The following is a 21,719-nucleotide window of genomic DNA, read 5'->3' as shown; positions in this document are numbered from 1 at the left end:
CCCCAAGAGTTGGAAGCTGTTCCTGATTCCAGTAGTTTTGCTCATAGACTCGTGTTATTCAGAAAATATTTTCCTGTGTAAGTAAGTCCAGGTACTGAAGGATCAATTCTATAGCCATTTAAATGTAATGCAAAAAGGAGCTGTCCCTTTGGATTCATATTGCAATTCTGTGTCTGTGTTTGAGTTGTATTGTAAAAATTGTACATGATGTATAAGTTTTCAGAATGAATGCTGAGGATGCAGACAAATGTTATTCAAGTATGTGGGCCCCCAGTCGTTTAATAGTGGATGGATAAATTTGCAGAAAGGAAACAAAAGCATGTAGTTGTGGAGGTGTTCAGCATCAAACCAGACATTTCCTGACTTCAGCAGCTGTTCTGAAGCAGCTGGAACCTACTTGGCAGTGTAGGGTACATTGTCAGTCTTGAGTTTGACATACAGTTAAGTTCAGGTCTTGCCCGTTTGCCTTCTCTGTCAGCCCAGACATCTACTGAGAGTTAAGTACGTGGCACTCCTCAGGATGTTGTGTTCTGCTTTCACTCAGATGAGCAATCTCCCTATCTTGTTGTGAGCATACAGGTCAGGTCACTTGTTTGGTGGTAGTCATTCAGTGCCTTTCTGTAGTTTTCCACTATAAGCCCAGAAAACTTACAGTACTTTCCTGTGAAAGAATACTATAGTGGATCTGTTCACTGCAGTGTACGATGCTGAGATAGATGCCATTAGGTCGTAGTTGTACACAGCACATGTGATGCCCTAGTCAAATGTGTGCATTTGTATCATGGGTACTCAGCCTCCGGTTAGACTAAGTCTGTATCATGCAGACTGAGTCTGCAACAGTGACGCAGTTGTAAATTTTTTTTCAAATTTTATTTTATTCTTGCAATATCAAATCCTTTTAAATTTCCTGCTGCTTTAAAGTTTCATGATATGCCGAATGTGTGGAAGGAAACACAGCAAATCACTGCCTGATGCATTGATTTTATTTGCCTTTTTAAGGCGACAAATACCCACACATTCATTAAAGTAACTTTCTTGTGGCTGAGCATGAAAACATACTGGTTTGCATTGGTCTGCAAAATACAGATTACAGATGTAGTCAGGACAGAGAAATACTGCAATTAAAAGTTAGCACTATGTTCACAGAGCAGTCAGATGGTGGTTCTGGTGGTGGTGCAGAATGCGCTTTGTGGGTTAAGTAGTAATAGTCGGTTGTGAGTACTTCTGCCATCCCAAGCAGACTTTTTGATCTAATGCCATGTTCTTTGAGTTGCGTAATGACAGCCTATTTAAGGTTTAAGTTTTACTAGTAAATCAGGCTGTGTAGCTGGCACTGAATAACTGCTGCTGTTGTAGATGATTGGAGCAAATGAGCTGAATGCTGTTTGAACAGTAAGCTTTTGTTTAATTGGACTTGGAATATGAAATCTTTCATGGCGGATGGTTAGCTTAATCTCTGCCATCCAACAACAACATCCATACTGGTGACATGTCTTCTTTGGGTGTCTTAAGTCAAATAACATATATGTGGGGAGGAGTAATCTATGTGGCTTTAAAACTGTGACACACAAAAAAGAACGTAGAAGCAATCAAGTAGAGGAAAAGTTTCGATATTCATATGAACAAATTCCTCTTTTCCGTAGTGAAAAATACTTGCCTACACATTAGGGGCAAAGCGTGCCTATAACTTTGTCTCCAACATGAAAGGAATTTCTGAATTTCACATTCACTGAGGTGTGGTTTCTTTTTCATTTCGAGTAATTGCTTCTGAAAAACTGGAATTGAAGTCTTTATCTGTCATGTTAAAATGTCAATCTAGTATTAAAGCAACTCCACAGTGTCTGCGGCCAATATTGCAAGTACTGGGCAAAAAGCAAGGCACAATGTTTTTTGCATCCTCTACAAGAGTCTGGCCTCTGTCGGTAGTCTTTTTGTACAGACAATGGATTTTTTAGGCTTTTTGTCATTAAGGACTGTCAAATAATGCAAAAACAAAAGACTGTAAGGAAGCATGCATTGTTCCTTTCATCTCTGTACAGAAGACTGCACGACATTGCAGCAGCAGAGTAGTGGTGCTGAAAATAAAGGACATGGCCTTTGCCTTTGAACAGAGGAAGGGCTGTATCAGCTGCTGAGATGTGGTAGCGCTTGGTGTCCCTTCATACTGGAAGGCACCAGCAGTGTGAATGAAAAGAAAGCTGTTAGAAAGGTGATCGTGCTGCTTTTTTCCTGCAGTGTCCAGGACTATACCCATGTTCACCATTTAACAACTCCAATGCAACTTTTTATGCCTCGTTGTCTTCCATGCCAGACAGAACTCAGCTGACAGGGTGTTCACCAGATGTGAATCACCTTAGTCATGAAAGTCAAACTTGCTATTGAACCCTGCATGTGAAGATAAACAGGGACTGAGAGGCATGATGATCATCTGCTTGCAGAATAAATATGCCTGCAAGTCAGTCACTGAATTCTATTAGTATTAACAAAAATCTAAGACAAAGAGAAGTGCTACAAGAGTTGTGCCTAGTATTTATGAAGCCTGTCTGCCAACTTGAGCCTTTTGTGTGGCAGGGGATCACTTTTACAAAGGTTTTGTATCTTCTCACATGGTGACTGAATGGAAGACTAACCTTGCTCTTGAACTTTGGTTGCGTGCGTTACAGCAGGATGCGCCCTTCTCCACACAGGAGGCTGAAAAATGTATTCTGGGGGGCAAATTTTACAGAAGGGTACTTTGGATAAGATCTGGTGATCTAAACTCCAGACCCTTTTCTAGTATGCTACTTTAACACAGACACCAAGTCTGGAATCTCAGTATGTCTTTACTTAAGTCTTCTGCTATTGAACTGTGTAGGTGTGTGTGCAACCATCTTGGGTAGTCTCGTGACCTCATTTCTGTTGCTCTTTTCTACTGCTTGCTGCACAGTTGCGTCATCTGTCACATTTAAGTGATAGTCCATTCATGTCAGTGAATGCCTATCCTACCTGTTTGCAGTGTCTGCAATGATTGCAGTCATTCCAACAGTGAACTACGTGCACAGGCCATAGAGCTGAATTCAGGCCTTCCCCTGAATTTGCCCATTTTTCCATCTGTAAAACGGGGCTAGTAGGGGCATTTGAGAATTATGGAGCTGAAAGTGACATTTTACTGGAATTCTCAAGCAGTGGCATTTGCAAAGTTTCATGCTTGCTGAATTCAGGATTATGCTTTGAAACCAGCCTCCCTACTTCTTTCAAACAGAATTGTAGAAAATCTCCATCAATTTTCAGGTGTCTGACTCTCTGGATTGTGCCTAAATCCAGATATAACGCATATGCAATGGCTTCTATGCCATTTTTTTTATTTTGTGCAAGAGGAGCAATGGAGAATGCAGGATATGTCTTTAAACTTCTTAAATTTATTTATTTTATATAATATGGAATAGGAAAGTATTCCTGTTGGCTTTTGTTCTATAGAATTTTATATCTCTTCAAAGTATCATTATTTTTTGTTCAAATGTAGTTGATGTTTTTATGTTAAGTATTGCGTTACTGCTTCGGTTGATAGTGGTGGGAAAGCGCCTGCCGTGAGTGCATTCCAGAAAGGCCCCGGGCTGAGGTGAGAATTCTTTGTGGGGCGGTCATGAGGGATATTTTGACATCCAGGGCAGGAGCATGCCATGGTTCCAAGTTGGAAGAATAGAAAGAAATGAGAGCAAAATTGCAGGCAGGAGGCAATTACAAAAGGGCTTGAAAATAAAATCCGAAGAAGTCCAAAATGAAAATGCTGAGACAGGACTACATGAGAAACTGATTTATTTCCAGAGATTTCGAGCTCCTCATTGTGTTTGGGGGTTTCAGTTTCCCTCCTCCTTTATGAACATCCTGGCAGCTGCCTGAGCCAATTGGTTGAGATCTGGACCTCTGTCTGGATTGCACAAATAGGAAATGCCCATGTCCTTGCTGCTCGTTTCTTGAAACCCCTTAGAGCATTGCTGCAGCTATTACAGCAAACTGATGGAGTCCTGTAATCCCCTCTTCTGCATGAAGATGGTACTGTGTCTGTCGCTCACAAATACTGTAAGGGGAGAAAGAACAATTTAAGGATTCAAAGGCCACTCTCACCAAGTCATTTGAAGAAATGAAAGCGTGTACCTGACTATTTCACCATAGATCTTTATTGCATACTGGTGGTGGGAAGAGAGAAGTATTTTCTTAAAGCATTTCCTACTGCTGGCAACAGGGTCTTCTGTGCTACTTCCCACAGAAGAATTAAACCTCACGTGCGATAATAGGGCAAAGGCAACGACCCCGCTGGCCCCGTCGGCGATGTTTTCCCGTGAATCTTCTCTGAGGCACGGTGTCTGCACTACCTTGGCGTTGGGGCTTGTTCCCGCCGGGCCCTGGGCTGGCAGCCTCGGGTGGGCTGGAGCCGCCTGGTTCTTCTGGGTGAAGTTTCTGTGAACAAGCGGCTGCGGGTCCCTGCTGCCGGCCGCCCCGGGGACGGGGACCGGGGGCAAGCCGCGCCTGCCCAGCCTTGCTGCGGTAGCTGCCGAGAGGGCTCTGCCCTTCAGCGCGGAGCCGGGGTACGGGGCGGGTGTCGAGGGGAGCCCTTCTGTCCCGAAGGGGGAAAGGCCGCGCCGGTGGAGAAAGCGTCGAGGCGGGGGGGTAGCCCTTCGCTGGGGGCACCGGGCCGCCCCGGCGTCCCTCCTCCGGCTGCCGGCAGGGCCGGGGCCCGCTCCGCCGCTGGCTCCCGGGCCGCGGCACGGCCTTTGCCGAGCGGGGCGGGCCTGCCGCGGGAGCGGCGGGCGGGGCGGGCGCGGTGTCCCGTGCCTGCCCGGGAACTCCGGGCCCCGGCGCCGGGCTCGGCCGGTCGCTGCCCGCAGCCCCCCCCGCGGGCCGGGCGGGGAACGGGTCTGCTGCGGGGGGGGGACGGGGGACGCGGCTCCGGCCGGCGGGGGCGGGGGCAGCGTTCGACCGACTCCCCGCGGGGCCGGGCCTTCCCGGCGGCCGCTCCGGGGGGCTGCGGGGCCGGGCTGGGGCGGGGTGCCGGTGACCCGCCCCCCCGCAGCGGCCAGGCGGGGAGCGCCCTGCCCCTGCCCTGCCTTCGCCTGCCCTGCCCTCCCCGGGGCGCCCCCGGACAAGGAAGAGCCTCGAGTTTTAGGACGGGGAGGCCCGGCTGTGCCTGCCGGCGGCCCCGGGATGCGCTACCTCAGCTGACTGCAGCCGGCTGCCGCCCTGCGCCCTCCATGCCCCGCTGCGGACGGCTTTGTCCGAGGACCGAGGCAGACCATGGTCCAGCGCTTCAGCCTCAGGAGGCAGCTCTCTAAGGTGGGTCACCTCTGCGGCCGCGCCCGCCGCCGCGTCGTTGGGTTTATGGGCAAAACCGCCGCTCGCCCGAGGTGGGCGAGTCCCCGCGGCGGAGGCAGCTCCCTCTTTTGTTCTTGCCTCCCGGAGACACAAAGGGGTTCCGTTTGCTCTTGGGTTTTTTGGTGTTTTGAGGCAGACTGTCTGTTAGGGGGTGCAGGTGTTGTTCCTCGAACGCTGCAATTATCGGGTAGGCTTTTGGGGAGCCTGCAGCTTCCTTACTCGGTTCGATCTTGGGACTGGAAGAAGGGGGTGTGTGAAAAGGGGGAGCAGAACTAACAGCTGTGCCGACCTGTGGGTGTGCAAGACAGTTGCCCGTGACGGTTACTTAAACGTGTGCTTTATAGACCGGCTAGAATGTCTTTAGTAGTCGGGACCACGAATTGTCCCAGCGACACACCTGCAAAACCAGGAGGAAAGCTTGCCCTCCTCTCTTTGAAGTGCTCAGCAGCGCTTGCTGTTAATACAGTATTTAAGAACAAAGGAGTTGCTGTGAACAGGTTTTGCAGTTTAATAATTACAAGTGTTCAAATTTATTTCAAGAAGCTGCTTTAGAGGAGGGAGTAGTTAGTCCATGTAGTGTTGCAGTTTTGTCACTGAATCAGTCTGATGCATGTAGTTTGAAAAACATTTGGAAAAAATCTATCCATGAATAAAAGCGAGGCTGCATAGTGTGCTACAGTAAGAACGCTTCTACAGAGCTGCCAGCACAGCCCTGTTCTTGCGTCTAACCATTCCCGTTGAGCAGACTTGGCTCTAGGCATAGGAATTACAGTATTAATTGGACACTTAAATAGCAAGCTTAATTTTCACTTTACGTTTAAGCTCCTCCCCCCCCCGTGTGTGTGTTTGTAAAGGTTTTAAAGTGCATTCATCAAAATTTTAAAATGCTGTTATCAGCATTTAAAATAGGTCAGAATTCACGTCTTGCAGACTGTCTTGGGAAAAGCTATGGCTTTGCAATAAGTTGGTGTCTTATTTATTTGTGATTATTTTAGTATCTCTTAATCTTAAAGAAATTGATGTGGCCGTTTTTAGGGGGGTCTGAATAAATGATACTTGTGTCTTTTAACACAAGTTAAAGTTACCTTGTTCCATGTCAAAGTTTACCTTGTTCCATGTCAAGAGCTGTGCCTGCAAGCAGTAGAAGTTTCCACAGGCACTACGGTGTTTAATCTTCCCCTCAAAAGAGACTTGATCTAGTTAGTCATGAACTTCCTATCTAAGCTCTGTTTATATGGGGCAGCCAAAATAGCTTTCAATGAACTCCTTTGGATAACTATTTTAATTCTTGTTTATCAAGGTGGGCAGGGTGATTTGGAAAAATGTTTACACTGATTTTTTTTTTTTTACTATAGGAGAACTGTTTCCAATTTGTTTTCCTAGTCTCCTCTCCATTTTTGTGTTGTCTGACACAACTGTGTCTTTCATTGAATTAGCTCTGGTTGTGTCAAGCCTACTTTAAACAATTGTCTAGCCTTGATAGCTTCTTAACTTCTTTTTTTTAATTGTAAAAGATGCACAACTTTTACAGTATCGTGAACTGAAGGAAAAAATGAGAGCTTGGTCTGTATTTACCAAAGTAAAAAGTGTAGTCGTACAAAGCAATAATCAGAATGGATTGTGTTTATCTAGGTTTGGATGTAGGATGGGAGCTTCATCTCCCTGTCTCCTCACTGCTCTTTAGAATGGGATTGGGAAGTCCCTTTGTGTTTCAGTCTTTGGGGGGTGGGGGTGAAGGAATAGCAAATGGTGTTATAAAGCACTCTGTCATCTACTGGAGGGAAATGATAGAAAAGACATAGAATTTTGCTAATATATTTATCAGCCAAAACTCAATGACTGCCAGACTATATAAAATAAAGCAGTCCTTTATTAATAGTTCCTTCTGCAAAAATCTTTATTCTTTCATGGTTGATGACTTAGACTTCAAAGTTGGCAAATGTCTGTGTAGGACCTGGAGCACCTGCTCCCAGGATGTATTCACTTCTTGGGTGAGATAGGACATTATTAAATCGTGTGCCTGTGTTATGCAGCTGCAAGGTCAAAATTCCAGTTTCTAACCATATTTAATGGTGGAGGCTTCAAATAGAATGTGACTGTGCAGATTTGAGAGCAACAAACTGAAAAATGCTGCCACCGGTGCGTATAAAACTTGAGCAAAGAAAATGTGGGACTTCATCGTGCAGGAAGAAAAAATATGGCTTTGTGATAGATGGTTTAGCCTCAAATACCTGGTTTCCCTTTCCAACATGGCGATTTGCACTGCAGGGCTTTGATCAAATCCTTTAAGCTCTCCCAGTCTCTGTCTTCCTTCTATGAATGGGGTTAATGCCTTTCTCTTATTTACATAATGGCTGTCAAATTTTGAAATACTGTTCTGGGGAGAGCTGTATAAGCACTTAACCGTATACTAATTTATGAAATGTTTGCATTTGATAATCCATTTGTATCAGGAATTTCAGAAAGTTTTACACAGACTTGTCTTCAAGTGTTACTTCTTATTTCATATATACCAAATCACTATTTAGTATTTGTGGGTTACTGCTTGGATTCTGTGTTAGTTTGCTAACTTAAATGTCTGTAACTGTTAAAAATTTGAGTCATAAATTATTGCACCTTTACTGTTAAGACTTAAAGGCAAAATACTTGATGTTTTTTTGGATTGATTCAACAAATGTCTTCCCCAGGCCAAACTCAGATTGTTCACTTTGTTCCCTGCCGCACCACCCCCCCACCCACCCCCCGCACCCCAAGTATCCAAAGTGTTTTCCAAGTATTTTGGTTGAAACCACTCTCCATCTTGTACTGTTTGGAAATCCTTGGAGGGCCTGCAATTACTGTCACCCAAGACCTCAAGAAGTGCTGTTGCTGCTGTGTTATGTTTAGTTGGGGAATTCCCTCACTCTTGGAGTGATAGTACAAAACCGTATCCAACTTTTGCTCAGCTTGACTTTGTCCAGATGTTTTAGCTGGGTTTATGAAAGGAAAATAATGGAGATAAATTGAACTGTATTTGAGTAAGTTTTTCTAAGTTAAAATGTATACCCTTTCTTTTAAAGGTTCCGCTCTCCCAGAAGAGATTCAGGGGAGCCAAATAGTGCTTTCATATATGGCTGAAGCTTTGATTAGAAAAGGACACGTTCAATGTAAAGAAAGAAAATGCCAAAAAAAGTATTTTTTGTGAACTGCATTGGTATTCAGTTCATTTAACCAGCATGTTAAATGTTAAAAATTTTGGGCTGGACTATTTTGCTCTTAAGTACTGTATGGGTTTATTGGCATCTGAACTGTCTCTGTGTTGACACTAATTGACTTTATTTATGGGAGAGGAACTTCAGTGGATTATGCTGAAAGAGCCTGGGAATACTTTTACTTGAGCTACAAAAAGTTCTTGCTAGCCTGCTACCGGGTGAGTGGGCTATTGTGCTGATAGCATCGTCTGCACTCCTTGTCATTTGATACAGGTAAAGCTTTTTCCTGCAGTGTCTTCTCGGCTTCCTCTGGGTCACTTGTCTCTTGCATCAGGTTTGGTCTCGGGCAGATAAGACCTGGCACCTGATGTCCATACCCCAAGTAGGTTGCTCTTCTTCAGTTCTGTTTTACTCAGTGTTGCTGGATTGTTTCCTTTATTCTTTATGTTGCTGACCTTGTATTTTTGTGGGTATAGGATCATTAATGGGAGTCTTTATCCACAGATAGAAATTGTTTGGTAAAGATGAATGTAGTGTAAAGTAACATTTTAGCAATCTAAGTTTACTATGAACAGATATGGACTAATACATAATATTAAAGCAATTAACCCCTTAAGACTGTGCTCCTTAAACTGTCACCTAGAGACATTCCTGTGCAGAATCATGATGCTGGTGCTTGTTTGGGATTCATGAACTGTTTGGCCTACTTGATTTTTGTGATATTTAGCATCAAAAATCCTGGCTATGTTCAGAGTGCATCTGTTCACTATTAAAATATATAAAATAATACCTCTCTGTGAGTTCTCAGTAAAACTGTTCATAAAGCTGATATCTAATATAGCTTGGCTACAGTTAATAGTGGGGGAGAGTCAGAAGGAAGAGGAGGGTTTAGAAATCTGACGCGTTTCAACCCTATTCTCATGTTTAATAGAGCAGCAGGCAAACAGTTTTCCTGCGGCTCCTCAAATTCTGCACTGCTCACAGAATTGAAGTAACATCATTGTATCCATGGGCGAGCGAAGCTGGCTGGATGATTTGAATGGGACCTTCAGAGGTAGAAGGACACATACGTTACCGCATCAGCTGCTCAATGGTAGGTTACCTTTAGGTTACCTTTAGGGTACCTTTTTCTTGTGGTACATGGGACGCAGCTCAAAGCATCTTGCTGCTTGGGGGAACCGATGAAACGTTGCTCACCTTCACAACAGACTTTCTGGTGTGCTGCAAGTCTGTCCCTGGTATATGTCACCATAACTCCTGTATATGCACTCCTTTGGGTCAAGTAGGGGATTAGCTTATCACTGTCAGTGCAAGGCAGTTACTCAGAAATTTCCTGTTGCTTCTAATGGAAAGGTGGGTTTGCTTCTGTCGGCTGTTTTGAATGCCCTGTTGTAGACAAGCCAACTGGAGCATCTCAGTGTGTTAGTCTTCACATTATTTGGTTTTGAAGCTGTTCCTGCACGGATACTTTGTAAGGTTTGCTGGGCAAAAGGCTTGTCTAAACAAAGCTGAGAGGTGGTGGAATGTAAATAGGTCTCCAAGCATTGCTGGCCGTGCTGGTGTTGAATGAGTATTGGCAGTGATTAGAAATATCATGAACTTTTCTAGGCGAGATGGGTCCCTCAAGAAGCAAATGAGCTTCCACTGCATCATCTTGCTTGGAGGAATGTGTGGGAAAATGTTGCAGAGATATCGCCTTCATCTTGCAAAAGGAAAATGAGCTTCTGGCACTGTGTTTTAAGAAGTAGGAGTAACAGGTTTCATGAGGAGTTTGTCCTGTCTCAGTGTAACAGCTTCACAAATGCCATGACAGTGCAGAAGTAAAACAGACTTGAAGCATCTTCCCACATCGGTAATTAACAGGGTATGTGAGCCTACACCTGCAGAGATATTAGAGGTAGGACTAGGGACTTCTCTTTGTGAGAAAACATTACTAATAATCCAAAGAATTAGCCGTATACATGCCAGCTGGGGGTCTGGTGAATTGTGTGTGATGGCTCATTGCCAAATAGACTTACCATGTTAAAGGATGTAAACACAGACAAAAGGTGGAATGCAGCTTACATAAATGCATCTTTCCTTTTAATAATGAAATTCCACAGCTTGTGGCAGTTTGCAGAATATCATCATACTTTATAATAGGTGCTTACATGGGGCTGGACAGCAATAACAATTGGAATTTCCTACCAGCAGTGATCAAAGGAAGCATTACAAGTGTTGGCATCTTTACTCTGAATTAGTTACCTTTAGGGGTCCTTTGTAGAGATTTTGGCTTGTGTAGTATTTGCCCCTCTCCCCTCAATTCCCTGTAATAAACCAGCTGGCTTCCTCCTCAGCCAGTGTTTCTTCAAAGGCAGAGGAGTTTGCTCTGATTTTGCAAATCTTTCCATTCTGGATGTGACAGTCAATGATAAAAATGCATATGTCAACTAGAGCCTCTTCAGAAAGGATAGAAAAGCTTTTACGCTAGAGGAAGGCCTCAGAAGTTTAGGGGAAATGAAATAATGGGAGCAAGAGAACTTGAGATAGTTTTCAACATTTACATGACACTCAGTTTGGGACTCCCTGTCTCTTGACAAAGGATGCAACAATGGCCTCCAGAATAATTCTAAACACTTGTGGTTGGTGAGCAGAGAAAAGGATGGTAGAGGTTCCATTCAGAGGATTTTGGTTGTTCAAAGATGGGATTTGCCTGTTCTGATGGTCAGATCTGCTCAGTTTTCCCAAAGGCATCCCTCGGAGGTGGCTGCGCCTTCTCCTAACGTGCGTTGACTGTTGAAGTCCTGTTCCCACCAGACTGTAACTGCGTCATAATACGCTTCCATGGTGGGCACATAAGCACCTGACTTGAATAGTAGAAGTTCTAGAGTGTCTTTTCACACCACGAATTTCATATTTGGGATTATATTTAAGATAAATTGACAGGTATTAGGGCTCCTCCATGAGTTCTCTCTCCATTAAACTGACTTCTGCCTTTGGGGCTGTTATTCCAACTTCCCTCAAGGTAAACGCAGTCTTTGTTTCAAGAAGAGAAAGATGCTCATGGTGTGGTTTTGACTCTAGACTTTTATTTCCCCCCACCCCTTGGCTTGATATCATGTGCCTGGTGCCTTGGGGTTATAAAAAGCCCACAACTGCACAGTCCATCTCCCACCCCCTGCTGTAGGTAGGGCTGGTGCCCCCTGATCGTTGCTGCTCCTGGGGCGCAGGCGGCAGCAGCTCTGGAGTGGGCAGCTGAGGGCTGGGGAGGTGCCAGCCCATGGCATGGCCAGCGCGGCCGAGCTCTGTGCTGCCAGCACGTCTGCGCCGGCCATCACCCGCCTGGCGGGGCCCACCGTGGCTGTGCCTGTGCCCGCGCCACCCTGGGCGTCCACAGAAATCGCTGATCCCCAGGTCTGTGCAAGAAAATACATTGATGCTGCCAGTCCTAAGCGGGTTAGCAGCTGAGGTGTTTGCAGGGAGAAATGGTCAAAAGCTGTCATAGCTCAGCGTAAATGATAGGGCAGAGCTTCCATTCGGTTTGATAATCCAAAGGGAGTCCAGAATGCAAAAGTAACCCCTCTCCAAGCCCACAAAATGCTGGTGTTAGTAAGAGGACGGGGATGTTTCTTTGTTCCAAGAGCCCACTGCGCTGTGGATGGTATGGCGGCACTCGGCAGTCTGAGAATGCCGCAACGTTGCTGTGGGACTGGCGGGCTCAATAAATTTGTTGTAGCATCTGTCTCCATCGCAGTTTGGCTAAAAAAATGAAATTCTTCTCCACAGCAGCCTCTGTCTCTTTGCAGACAGACCCCTTACTCAATAAAGCATATGTGGGAAAAGCAAACGGCGCAGCGGGCAGGCTGTGCGCGCCGGACCGAAGCACAGTGCTGGCCCGTGTGCCGCCACGGCACGCGCCGACGCACGCTCCTCTGCGGCCTCCCCGCGCCAGGCTCTCTCTTGACAAGTGTCCGCACTTCTTGGGGGGTGGTTTGGTTTTCTGGAATACTAAGGGATGACAGGACAGGCTCTTTCCCTGACTACTGAAACCGCTGTAGCTGTCACTCTTACTCCCTCAGCCCTCTGGGGTTCACAAGGACACAGGACACTTTCTTTTTGCATATACTGTAGATACTGGGTGACCTGTTGTTTTGTGTAAAAGTTCACAGCCATACAGTGTGTTAGCTCTTAATTAAGAGAAGAGGACAAGCATGGTCCATGGCAATTACAAATTAGCAGAACCTTTCAAGTGAAGTTTCTTGCCTGCTTTTTGTTTATTGTTTTTAAATGTGGTTTCATATCTTTTGTGTCTTAGAAAATATTTGTTTTTTCAATGCCTGATTTGGATGTTACAATAAGTAAAATATTACTCCTAGTGCTGCATGCTTGCAATTTAACCTTTCTTGTGTTTGGATTGATTCTTTCCGTACCATCCTTAAACAGGTCTTCCACGTTCTAAAACCAGCCTCCCTGCAAAATTCATGACAAGAGGAAATCGGGGCCAATCCCATCAAATTAACTCGGTCCACAGTGATCTTAAATAAACTTTAAATCAATGGAAGTTTTTGTTAGTATACAATAAATGAAGTTTTATGTGCAGTTCAGACTACTCACTCTGGAGGCAGTGTGTCTGTATAGCCCATCTTTTGAAGACAGAAATTAATTAATTTGAAAACATAGTCTAAGTTCAGGGACACTTTGATAGACTTTGAAAGGAAAACTAGAGGAGCAAGGGGGGGGGGGGTTCTAACTTAAGATGCAATTTGGATACCACTGAGATCAGCTGATACTTGAATAGGGAATTCAGCTTGGAAAACATTCCCCCCTTGGGTTGTGAGCTTTGAGACTATTTAAAATAGACAGGAAAAATTGCTAAAGAAATGAAGCAAGGTTCTAATCCTTCAAAGAACTGCTATGAAAATTTTAGTATGCATAAAAAAAGAAAATTGTATTTAGATTTGAAATCAGAGTAATAAAATGTTTCAGCAACACATTATAATGCTATAATTTGACTTTTTTGATAGGCCATTCAAAGGGCACATACTCAGCAAGAATGGAGTCCAAGATCACAAGAATGCAAACTGTAAAGTTTTACTACAAGGGGTTTTTTGTTGTTATTTTCTTGCGTGCTGTTGGTAAACACTGAACTGCAGGAAAATATTTTCTCCATGTTATCTGCATACATTGTTGTCTTACTTAACTCTCAGAAGCCCATGAGCACTGATGTCATGTTTGGAAAATCTGCAACTAGTAAAAGTTTCAATTCTAGAATCACTAACTACTCCCAAAGAAAATTAAATTTGAAGGAGTGCTTAAATTAGCATGGGATAGCCTTTATGCAGGCACATTTTTTTGCTTGCTCAAGCATGTTTGTCTTGGGGGTGCGCTGAAACCCACTGCCTACACCATCAATGTGGAAGAACCCAGAATCCTGTTGGTGGTGAACAAAAGCTTACAGGGGAAAGAAATATTTCTATTGTCAGAAATAAATTATTTCAGCCTGATGACATTGGCAACAGGACAATAGGAGCAGAGGAAACGAAGAGCTTCAAGTTGGTGTGGAGGAGGTGTTTCACTGGAGGCTGGATTGCAAAGCATGTGAAATATTAGTGCAGAGCTGTTGCCCACAGGTTTTCAGTATTTGGGACTACTGTTTTGGAATGAGACTAAAGTTTCTAACAGCTTTCTCTATTTAAATATAAGGGTTTAGTTGGTGTGTTTTCTTTCTTTCAGTGAAATGTAGGTTGCCTTTCTCTTTATGCTAAAGACCACCACCACCCCCCCCAAAAAAAAAAAAGAAAGAGGAGAGGAGAGGCATTCCTTTGCTTCTTATGCACAAAGCATTAATTTCAGTAGGAGTTGGGCATATCTTGGGATCAGGCCCATTAATCTCAAAAATAATAGTGTATTGCAGAGGTGTGGAGACTCAGAGTCCTGGAATTGAGTAGGGAAATTATGTCTTAGTCATCATTATTATGTGGCAGGACAAAGTGCTATAAATTTAAATACTTGTCAGATTTGCAGCTCTTCTTGCGTTTGTTTAGTGCTTTCAATATTAATGTTCTGAATAAAATAGTTGCTTAATTAAGGTAATGTATTGGCAATACTCTGATAACTTGATCTGTTCCATCCTTCAATCTTTTCATTGATTTACATGAGAGTTCATTTAATTTGGAATTTAATTTTTTTTCCCTAAAATGCTGTTTAATACCACCTACAGAAGTTCAGAGGTATGCTATAGCCTCCACACGGTATGTAAAATTCTCCTTTTTGTACCATAATGGAGCTGAAGAGAGAACAATGTTTGTACATAGACTGCCAGAAATAAATGGTTGCATAAAATATGAGATCTTAAGCACTCAAAATGAGACATTTCAAAAATTAGATAGTCCACTGAACAGGTAGAAAAGGTTGTGGATTTATCCAGACAATTTAGCTAATCAGTAGTGAGGAACGAATTTCTCACTGGACAAATAAAAGTCTTTATGCATGTTCTTTCACCTATGTCTTGCTTTTGGAATGAGGGAGATGTCCCAGCCTAGAACGTCGCTGATGCCACAGTGAAAATGTACATCTCTTGATCCCTGCTGGGCTAAGGGGATACAGCTCCTTTTGAACACATGGGTAATTCTGCAAAAGAGGAGGCCGTGTTCCAGCTACTCCTGCCATTTCATACTGTTATATCTCTAGCTAATCAGATGTACCTCAGGCACCATCTGTAACCAGCAGATACATATTTTCTATATATATCATAAGTTTGAGCAACTGGCACATTACTCAGCTGAATACTGTTTTTCATACCCTTTGATGTACCTTTCATCTAGCCATCCAGATCTGACTACCAAAACTGCTACCAAAGAGCAAAGACTTTTGAACCTTTTGCACATAAGTGAAGAATTTAAAAATAATAATAAGCTGGATGAAAAAGGCCTCCTGGTTCTGTAGTATCATTCAAGCCATTTTATTCTAGAATTTTAATAGTAAGCAGTACACATTTGAAAGACTGTTGTAACTATGTTTTGTTGCTGGGCCTGAAATGTCGAGGCTTTGAATGCTTTCTTGACACTTGAGAAATGCACGTACTATTGATCAACTTTAACTTTGCTTTTCTAGTATTTTTCATAAATGGATGTATAAATATTTGCCTGCTGAATGGGTGCTCTCTATGCAACCTTCAGTGTCTGGGCTGTTAATTGAAAATGGTTTGTGAGTACCAAGAGTCAGTAGCAAACAAGCAGTTCACACATACCTGGGTCAGAAGTGTTGGCTGTGGAGTACGCTTTTGATGCGTGCTGATGACTTCAGTGCTGCAAAGGGAGGGGTGCAGAGTGTGGGAGAAGTGGGTGTGTGTGACCATCAGTGGAGGACTTCTCACATCCAAGGTGGTTCTGCAGTTACAACACTGGCTAACTCATTGCTCAAAAAGACAATGACTGCATTCCAGGGTTGAACCTTGGGTAGCTAAGGCGACCTTGGGTAGCTAAGGCTCAGTATTAAACCAGATGTGGAAGGAATTCCAAGGTTTCTTAATCATTTTGGGGTCTGTGGCATCTTGCAGATTTCAAAGGCAGCTCATCGTTTAGATTGGCAGTTTGACCTGTGTCATATACTTAAACTATCACAGTATGTTGCAACCATACACAGCCTCTAGGCAGTCTAGTTAAAGCTCTAGCATTCATTAAGAGAAAACCCTAGGCATTCTTTACCAGGATTAGATTAGTATGGGGTTTGAAAAAACTGTGTGATAACTTGCAATACTGAATGTAGTAGTTATCTACAGGAATTCCACGTTTCTCATAAATCCAGGTAATATGCAGAATGGAATCCCTGCAAGAAGATGCATTTTTCACATATTAATGGAGGGTGAACTTCTTTTCATAAACCTTACTTTTTTCTGTAAAAGGTGCAGGCCAGTGAGATGGAGCACTTTCAGAGCGCAGCTTAACAATCTGGTGATAGCATTTGGAGAAAGACGACATTAGTTATTTCAATAAAATCTACAGACTTGCAATCCACTACACATTAACTTCATTTTCTACGTTTGTCCATCTACACTGGTGCAGAAGACTTGCTGCAGGTAGCAGCCACAGTGGTACTTGTTTGCCAGGCAGAAAATTGAAAAGAGCTGGTCTCTTGCCAGCCAACATCACTGCAATGAAGCAGCATTAGTGAGAGGCCTTGTAAAGTTATTTTGACACTCTGCCTAAAGGTGGGATCTCCAGGAAGACCATTAATGTATTTCTATTACTAAACATCACTTTTGAAAAATGCTACAATCCCTCAAACAAGGTGGAAACCTCCACGTATTCCAGTGCAGATGAGTTGTACGTGAACTAGTGAAACACCCGACGGGCAGAGGCTCCACAGCTTGGGATGCGAGCAGCTGAGCGTGGCGTTCCCGCATCACCAGCTGGCAGGGAAGAGGCTGCTGGGTTTCCTGCTTTTGTCTGGTTCTGCATTGTGGGGATTCTCATTTGCGCAGACACCTTCAGGGGCTCAATGCATGTGGCAGTGGGTAGAAGATCATTAACGTGAACACAGTTCCTCCTAGCTGTTAGTTTCTTTTCTGAACAGTTACAACTACACTGTTGCTTTTAGTTAATGTCGTGGTTTAACCCCAACCAGCAACTAAACACCACGCAGCCGCTCACTCACTCCCCCCCACCCAGTGGGATGGGGGAGAAAATCAGGAAAAGAAGCAAAACCCGTGGGTTGAGATAAGAACGGTTTAATAGAACAGAAAAAGAAGAAACTAATAATGATAATGATAACACTAATAAAATGACAACAGCAATAATGAAAGGATTGGAATGTACAAATGATGCGCAGTGCAATTGCTCACCACCCGCCGACCGACACCCAGCCAGTCCCCGAGTGGCGAATCCCTGCCCCCACTTCCCCGTTCCTATACTAGATGGGACGTCACATGGTATGGAATACACCGTTGGCCAGTTTGGGTCAGGTGCCCTGGCTGTGTCCTGTGCCAACTTCTTGTGCCCCTCCAGCTTTCTCACTGGCTGGGCATGAGAAGCTGAAAAATCCTTGACATTAGTCTAAACACTACTGAGCAACAACTGAAAACATCAGTGTTATCAACATTCTTCGCATACTGAACTCAAAACATAGCACTGTACCAGCTACTAGGAAGACAGTTAACTCTATCCCAGCTGAAACCAGGACAGTTAGCAAAGCAGCCTTTCCATATCTGTTCTCTCATCTCTTTGAAGTCAAAAAGTAGGCTGTTGGTGTCATTAGCAAATGCCTCTTTAAAAACCAAATCAAAAGTTCAAATATCCCCAGTCAGGGAGCAGTGTTAAAAATGAATTTGACTGAAATTGCGCCTTGCAGCAGGGCAGCAGTGCTCTCTTGTGCCTGACAAGTGATGCCATGCTTCTGATTGTTCAGTGTGCAGACATCATCCAAGCTAAGGCATGATGTACCCAGTCTTTTAGGGAGAGAATGAGAATGTAGGTTAAAACTGCCATATAACAGCCACTGTAAATTAAAACCAGTTGGGTTTCAGGCTCACTGACAGTAGTTCTACAATAGCAAGGTTCAGAGGAGGAGTATAAAACCGTCTGTTTCGGGGAATGCTTAAAAAAAGATCAAATTGATTTTTAAATGTACGCTTCTTTATATAAGCATTTGATAAAGAAATAACAGTGGGGTACATTTTGTCTTAGAGATCAAATGATGAGTAGATACTTGGTGTCATGCTTTGTCTGTGAATTAATTGGTTGTCATTGCTTCCAACCCACTTAAGAACTCTGCCAGGCGGGACTTTGGGTTCAGCGTTCTGTGTGTGTCTCATCTCAAGCATAGGGGTTTAGGGCTGGTCAGTTAAATGCTTCCAGCTTCAGCTCTTGCAGGCTGCTCACTGCTGTTGCATGGTCCAATCCCCTCTACACCTGAAAAGCCAAGTAGCTTTCACCGAGGTTTTGCCATTAGTATTTTCTGGTGGTTTAGTGAGCTGCTAATTAACTGAGGGCTAATGCATCAGTAGGTGGCTCTAGTCTTTGTTTCTTTAGTTCTGTGAAATGGATTCAAGCGTGGTAAGTATTCTTGGTGGTGGGGAATGAGTTTTGCCACTCTCGCTTGTATCTGGGATGCTCAGAGAACTGGTCCCTCAGAGGGGAAGTTACCATGTTAAATACAGAGTACTCTGTAATCTCTTTGCAACCCAATAGTATGTTGTCTTAAAGAACTATTTGGGACTATTAACAAATGACCTGTCTCTTGTATTGTTCAGGACTAGAAAACAGTGTTTCTAATCTTTTTGCCATTAATTATCCTAGAAAAATTGTCTCAGATATACTTGTGGATGCTGCCGTCACTCTTCTACTTGTGGTGAGTAAATATGGTCTTCTGTTGCTTGTTCTTTTCCTTCCAAATAATCAGCTGGATAGATGGGTTTTACAAAAGCAGCTCAATTCACATTTGCTTAAAATTTTTGTCCAAATACACCAATACTTTCTAAATCTAGAAGCAGGCAGATGAGACTGTGACACACACTGACTCTGACCCCACCCTGATAGAAGGCTTTCTAGCATTGGATCAAAAGCTGCTGATTCAGCACCCTCTATTTTATCAAGGCAATGAGAAAAAAGTATCCAACTGCATTGAGAGAGCTCAGCAAAAGTCATCTTTGAGTCGTTTCTGAACCAGTGGTATAGGAATTAAAATCCTGTTGATATCTTGGTTACAATTCAGGCTATTGATGGGGAAGAGTTTCTTCTGCAAAGATAGGCAGAAGAGAGGTGTCTTCTTCATGCCCCTCTGGTGTTGGTCCTAAGTTAGTTCAGGCTGGAAGGCATCTCTCGAGTTCACCTGCCCAGGGACCTGCTCAAAGGCAGGCTATCTTCAGCATTAGATTCCTTTCTCTTTCAAATCTGTGACGCGGCAGATAAGCTCCCACACTTAGTAACGAGCTGCGAAATTCCAAACAAGACCAGGAATGAAGATGTTTCTAGACAGCGATTTCACATGTTAGGTAAAATTCCCTGTTCATACGCTCATTTTCTGAAGAATTTTCTATTTCCATTCCTGGAGTTGATTCGTGTTACTGAGTTTTGTGCTTTGGCTGTGATGGTGGTTGTATTCTGATTTGGGAGTATACAGTAAACCAACTGCTGACAACTACTTTGGTAGTTAATTTTTCGAGGGAGGTTTGCATGGCACAGTGTCTTCCGGTTCTGCTGACTGTCGTGGAGGAGACTGAAGGGTGCTTTTGCCACTTCTTCATGAGTAGGGCTCTCTTCAGAGCCACCTTACTGGCACAAAGGAGAGGGAAGAAAAAACCTCTGTTCTTGAAATAATTGCTGTTTCTGAATGTATTGCGGGACTGGCTATAGCAAACTTCTGGTGTGTTCTGCTTAATGAATTACCTCCTGGTAAGAGGGAGTGTGGGTCTATCACGCAGTTACGTTTTCATAGTTGTCAGTCACTTTTCCTCTTAGCACCCACATCTCTTCCTCCCCCTCTGCTTTTTCTGAAACTGTTGGACTCATAATGCAAGGGACTTTTCAAAGCAGGGCTCCTTTTGCAGTGTAGCATTGTTATCAATAAAAAACCTGTAGAAGCAGGCATTGCACATCTTTTATGCATGTTACCCCTATGATGATCAGGCACGTTGCAGGTAGCTTCCCTGAGGTTTGACTGTGCAGCACCTGTGCTGGAGCTTGATCAGAGCAAGCTATGAATTATTGAGTATTCTGCTTCAGTCAGACAGGAGGAAATTGAAATGCTGCTCTCTTTAGCATTAGAAGCTTTAACCCAGTTTCTTACTGAGAGATACCAATTCTTATTAGAGTGGGGTTTTTATAAAGGTATGTGGAATACAGTGATCTTTCAGATCCACACAGTTTTCCATAAGAAATAATTTAAACACATTTAAACTCTCCTTTTAAAGCTAGAAGGAAAACTTCCTATACATTTTGACAGTTTATAATCCTTGGGAGGTGATATTGTATTGAGAGTCTTATTCTGTGCTGTATTAAACATGCTGACTGGATCTCTTATCATTCAAGCAATTGCTGAAAAATCACAACCCTTTTTACCTTTCAGGTCACTTACTCAAAACAGGCCCAGTTCACAGGGGACTGGAAGTCTGTTACAACCTGGGCACTGCTTAGACTTGTACAAAAGAAGGTATGAAAAGGTATTAGAAACCAGAGAGGTCGTCCAGCACCATAAGCTGGTTTGGTTTACGTGGAAATGGAAAATTAAATGCATTAAGCATGTTTTAATTGGATGCATCTAATGAAGATGCAGGATGGCTAGTACTCTCTGTGCATGGTAATTTTCTGTGTGTATATTTCTCTTCTGTTTTGATTTAGAAGCTGGCAGAGGCTTTTCTTTTTGTTGGTGATACTTTTGGAAATCTTAATTTCAATAAGGAGTTCTGTGGGTATTCTTAATGATCAGAAGTCCTGTAGTCCACAGGTGAAGGAACCACCCTGGCTTCATCAGGGGACAATGGATAACTGGATGTTACAGCCAGCATTGAAATCAGGTGCAGTTGCAGAATAGGAGGGAAAGTGAAAGAAACGGCTTGATAAAGAAGTCAGTAGGCATCTAGCAGAAATATGATGTGGGCAGACATTATATAGTCAAGTATGATGTCTGCCAACAGATGTTAACCTATTAAAATCTCCTGAGCAAACTGAAACTGCCACAGGGATGTTGGAGTAGGTCAGTGATTAGAGTCTTTGGGCAATCACAGATTCAGTTGAAGCTATGAATTGTGGAACTGCAGCTCACAGGTTCTGTACCTCTCCGTCTTAATGACCTTGAGCAGATGGCTTTAAATCGTTGTGCTTCAGTTTTGCTACCTGCGAGACCAACTGAGCCCACTGTGGGAGATGCATATTCCCCTGCTGCTGCTGCTTCTCTTTTCTCCAAACCATATCCAGCTAAGAAGCTCCGTATTGGCTGCACTTGTTTTCACACACTGGTGGCATTGCAAGCTAATGTAACTGTAGTGCAGACAGTCTTAGCAAGACTTTGTATTCATAACATTCAGACAAGTATCTAGCCCCCCTTCCCATTTCCAAGGGTAAAGAAACAAAATTACCTGACAGTTTGTGTTAAACTGCTTTTGTGCAGCAGTACCTTGACTGTTAAACACATATTCTCCAGTGTTCTTTGTCTATACCTTCTTTGCCACCTAACTTCTAAAGCAGTCTTCTCTTTGAAGGGAAT

General features: G+C 43.5%; 1 protein-coding gene across 2 annotated transcripts in view; it reads left to right on the top strand.

Annotated features, from left to right (window-relative positions):
* Positions 1 to 21,719, top strand: part of TMCC1 (transmembrane and coiled-coil domain family 1) — a 100,210-nt gene that overhangs the window by 23,913 nt on the left and 54,578 nt on the right. Inside the window, exon 1 of one of the 2 annotated variants that reach the window (XM_052777861.1) lies at positions 5,083 to 5,310. The exons of the other annotated variant lie outside the window; for it this stretch is intronic. Coding sequence (XP_052633821.1) covers positions 5,272 to 5,310 — 39 coding nt within the window. The 5' untranslated portion in view covers positions 5,083 to 5,271. Of the gene's footprint in view, positions 1 to 5,082; positions 5,311 to 21,719 lie in introns of those variants that run through there. 2 annotated transcript variants of the gene reach the window in all.

Source organism: Harpia harpyja, chromosome Z (assembly GCF_026419915.1).
Source record: "Harpia harpyja isolate bHarHar1 chromosome Z, bHarHar1 primary haplotype, whole genome shotgun sequence".
Classification (NCBI taxonomy): Eukaryota; Metazoa; Chordata; class Aves; order Accipitriformes; family Accipitridae; genus Harpia; species Harpia harpyja.
This window is presented reverse-complemented; position numbering and strand designations above follow the sequence as displayed.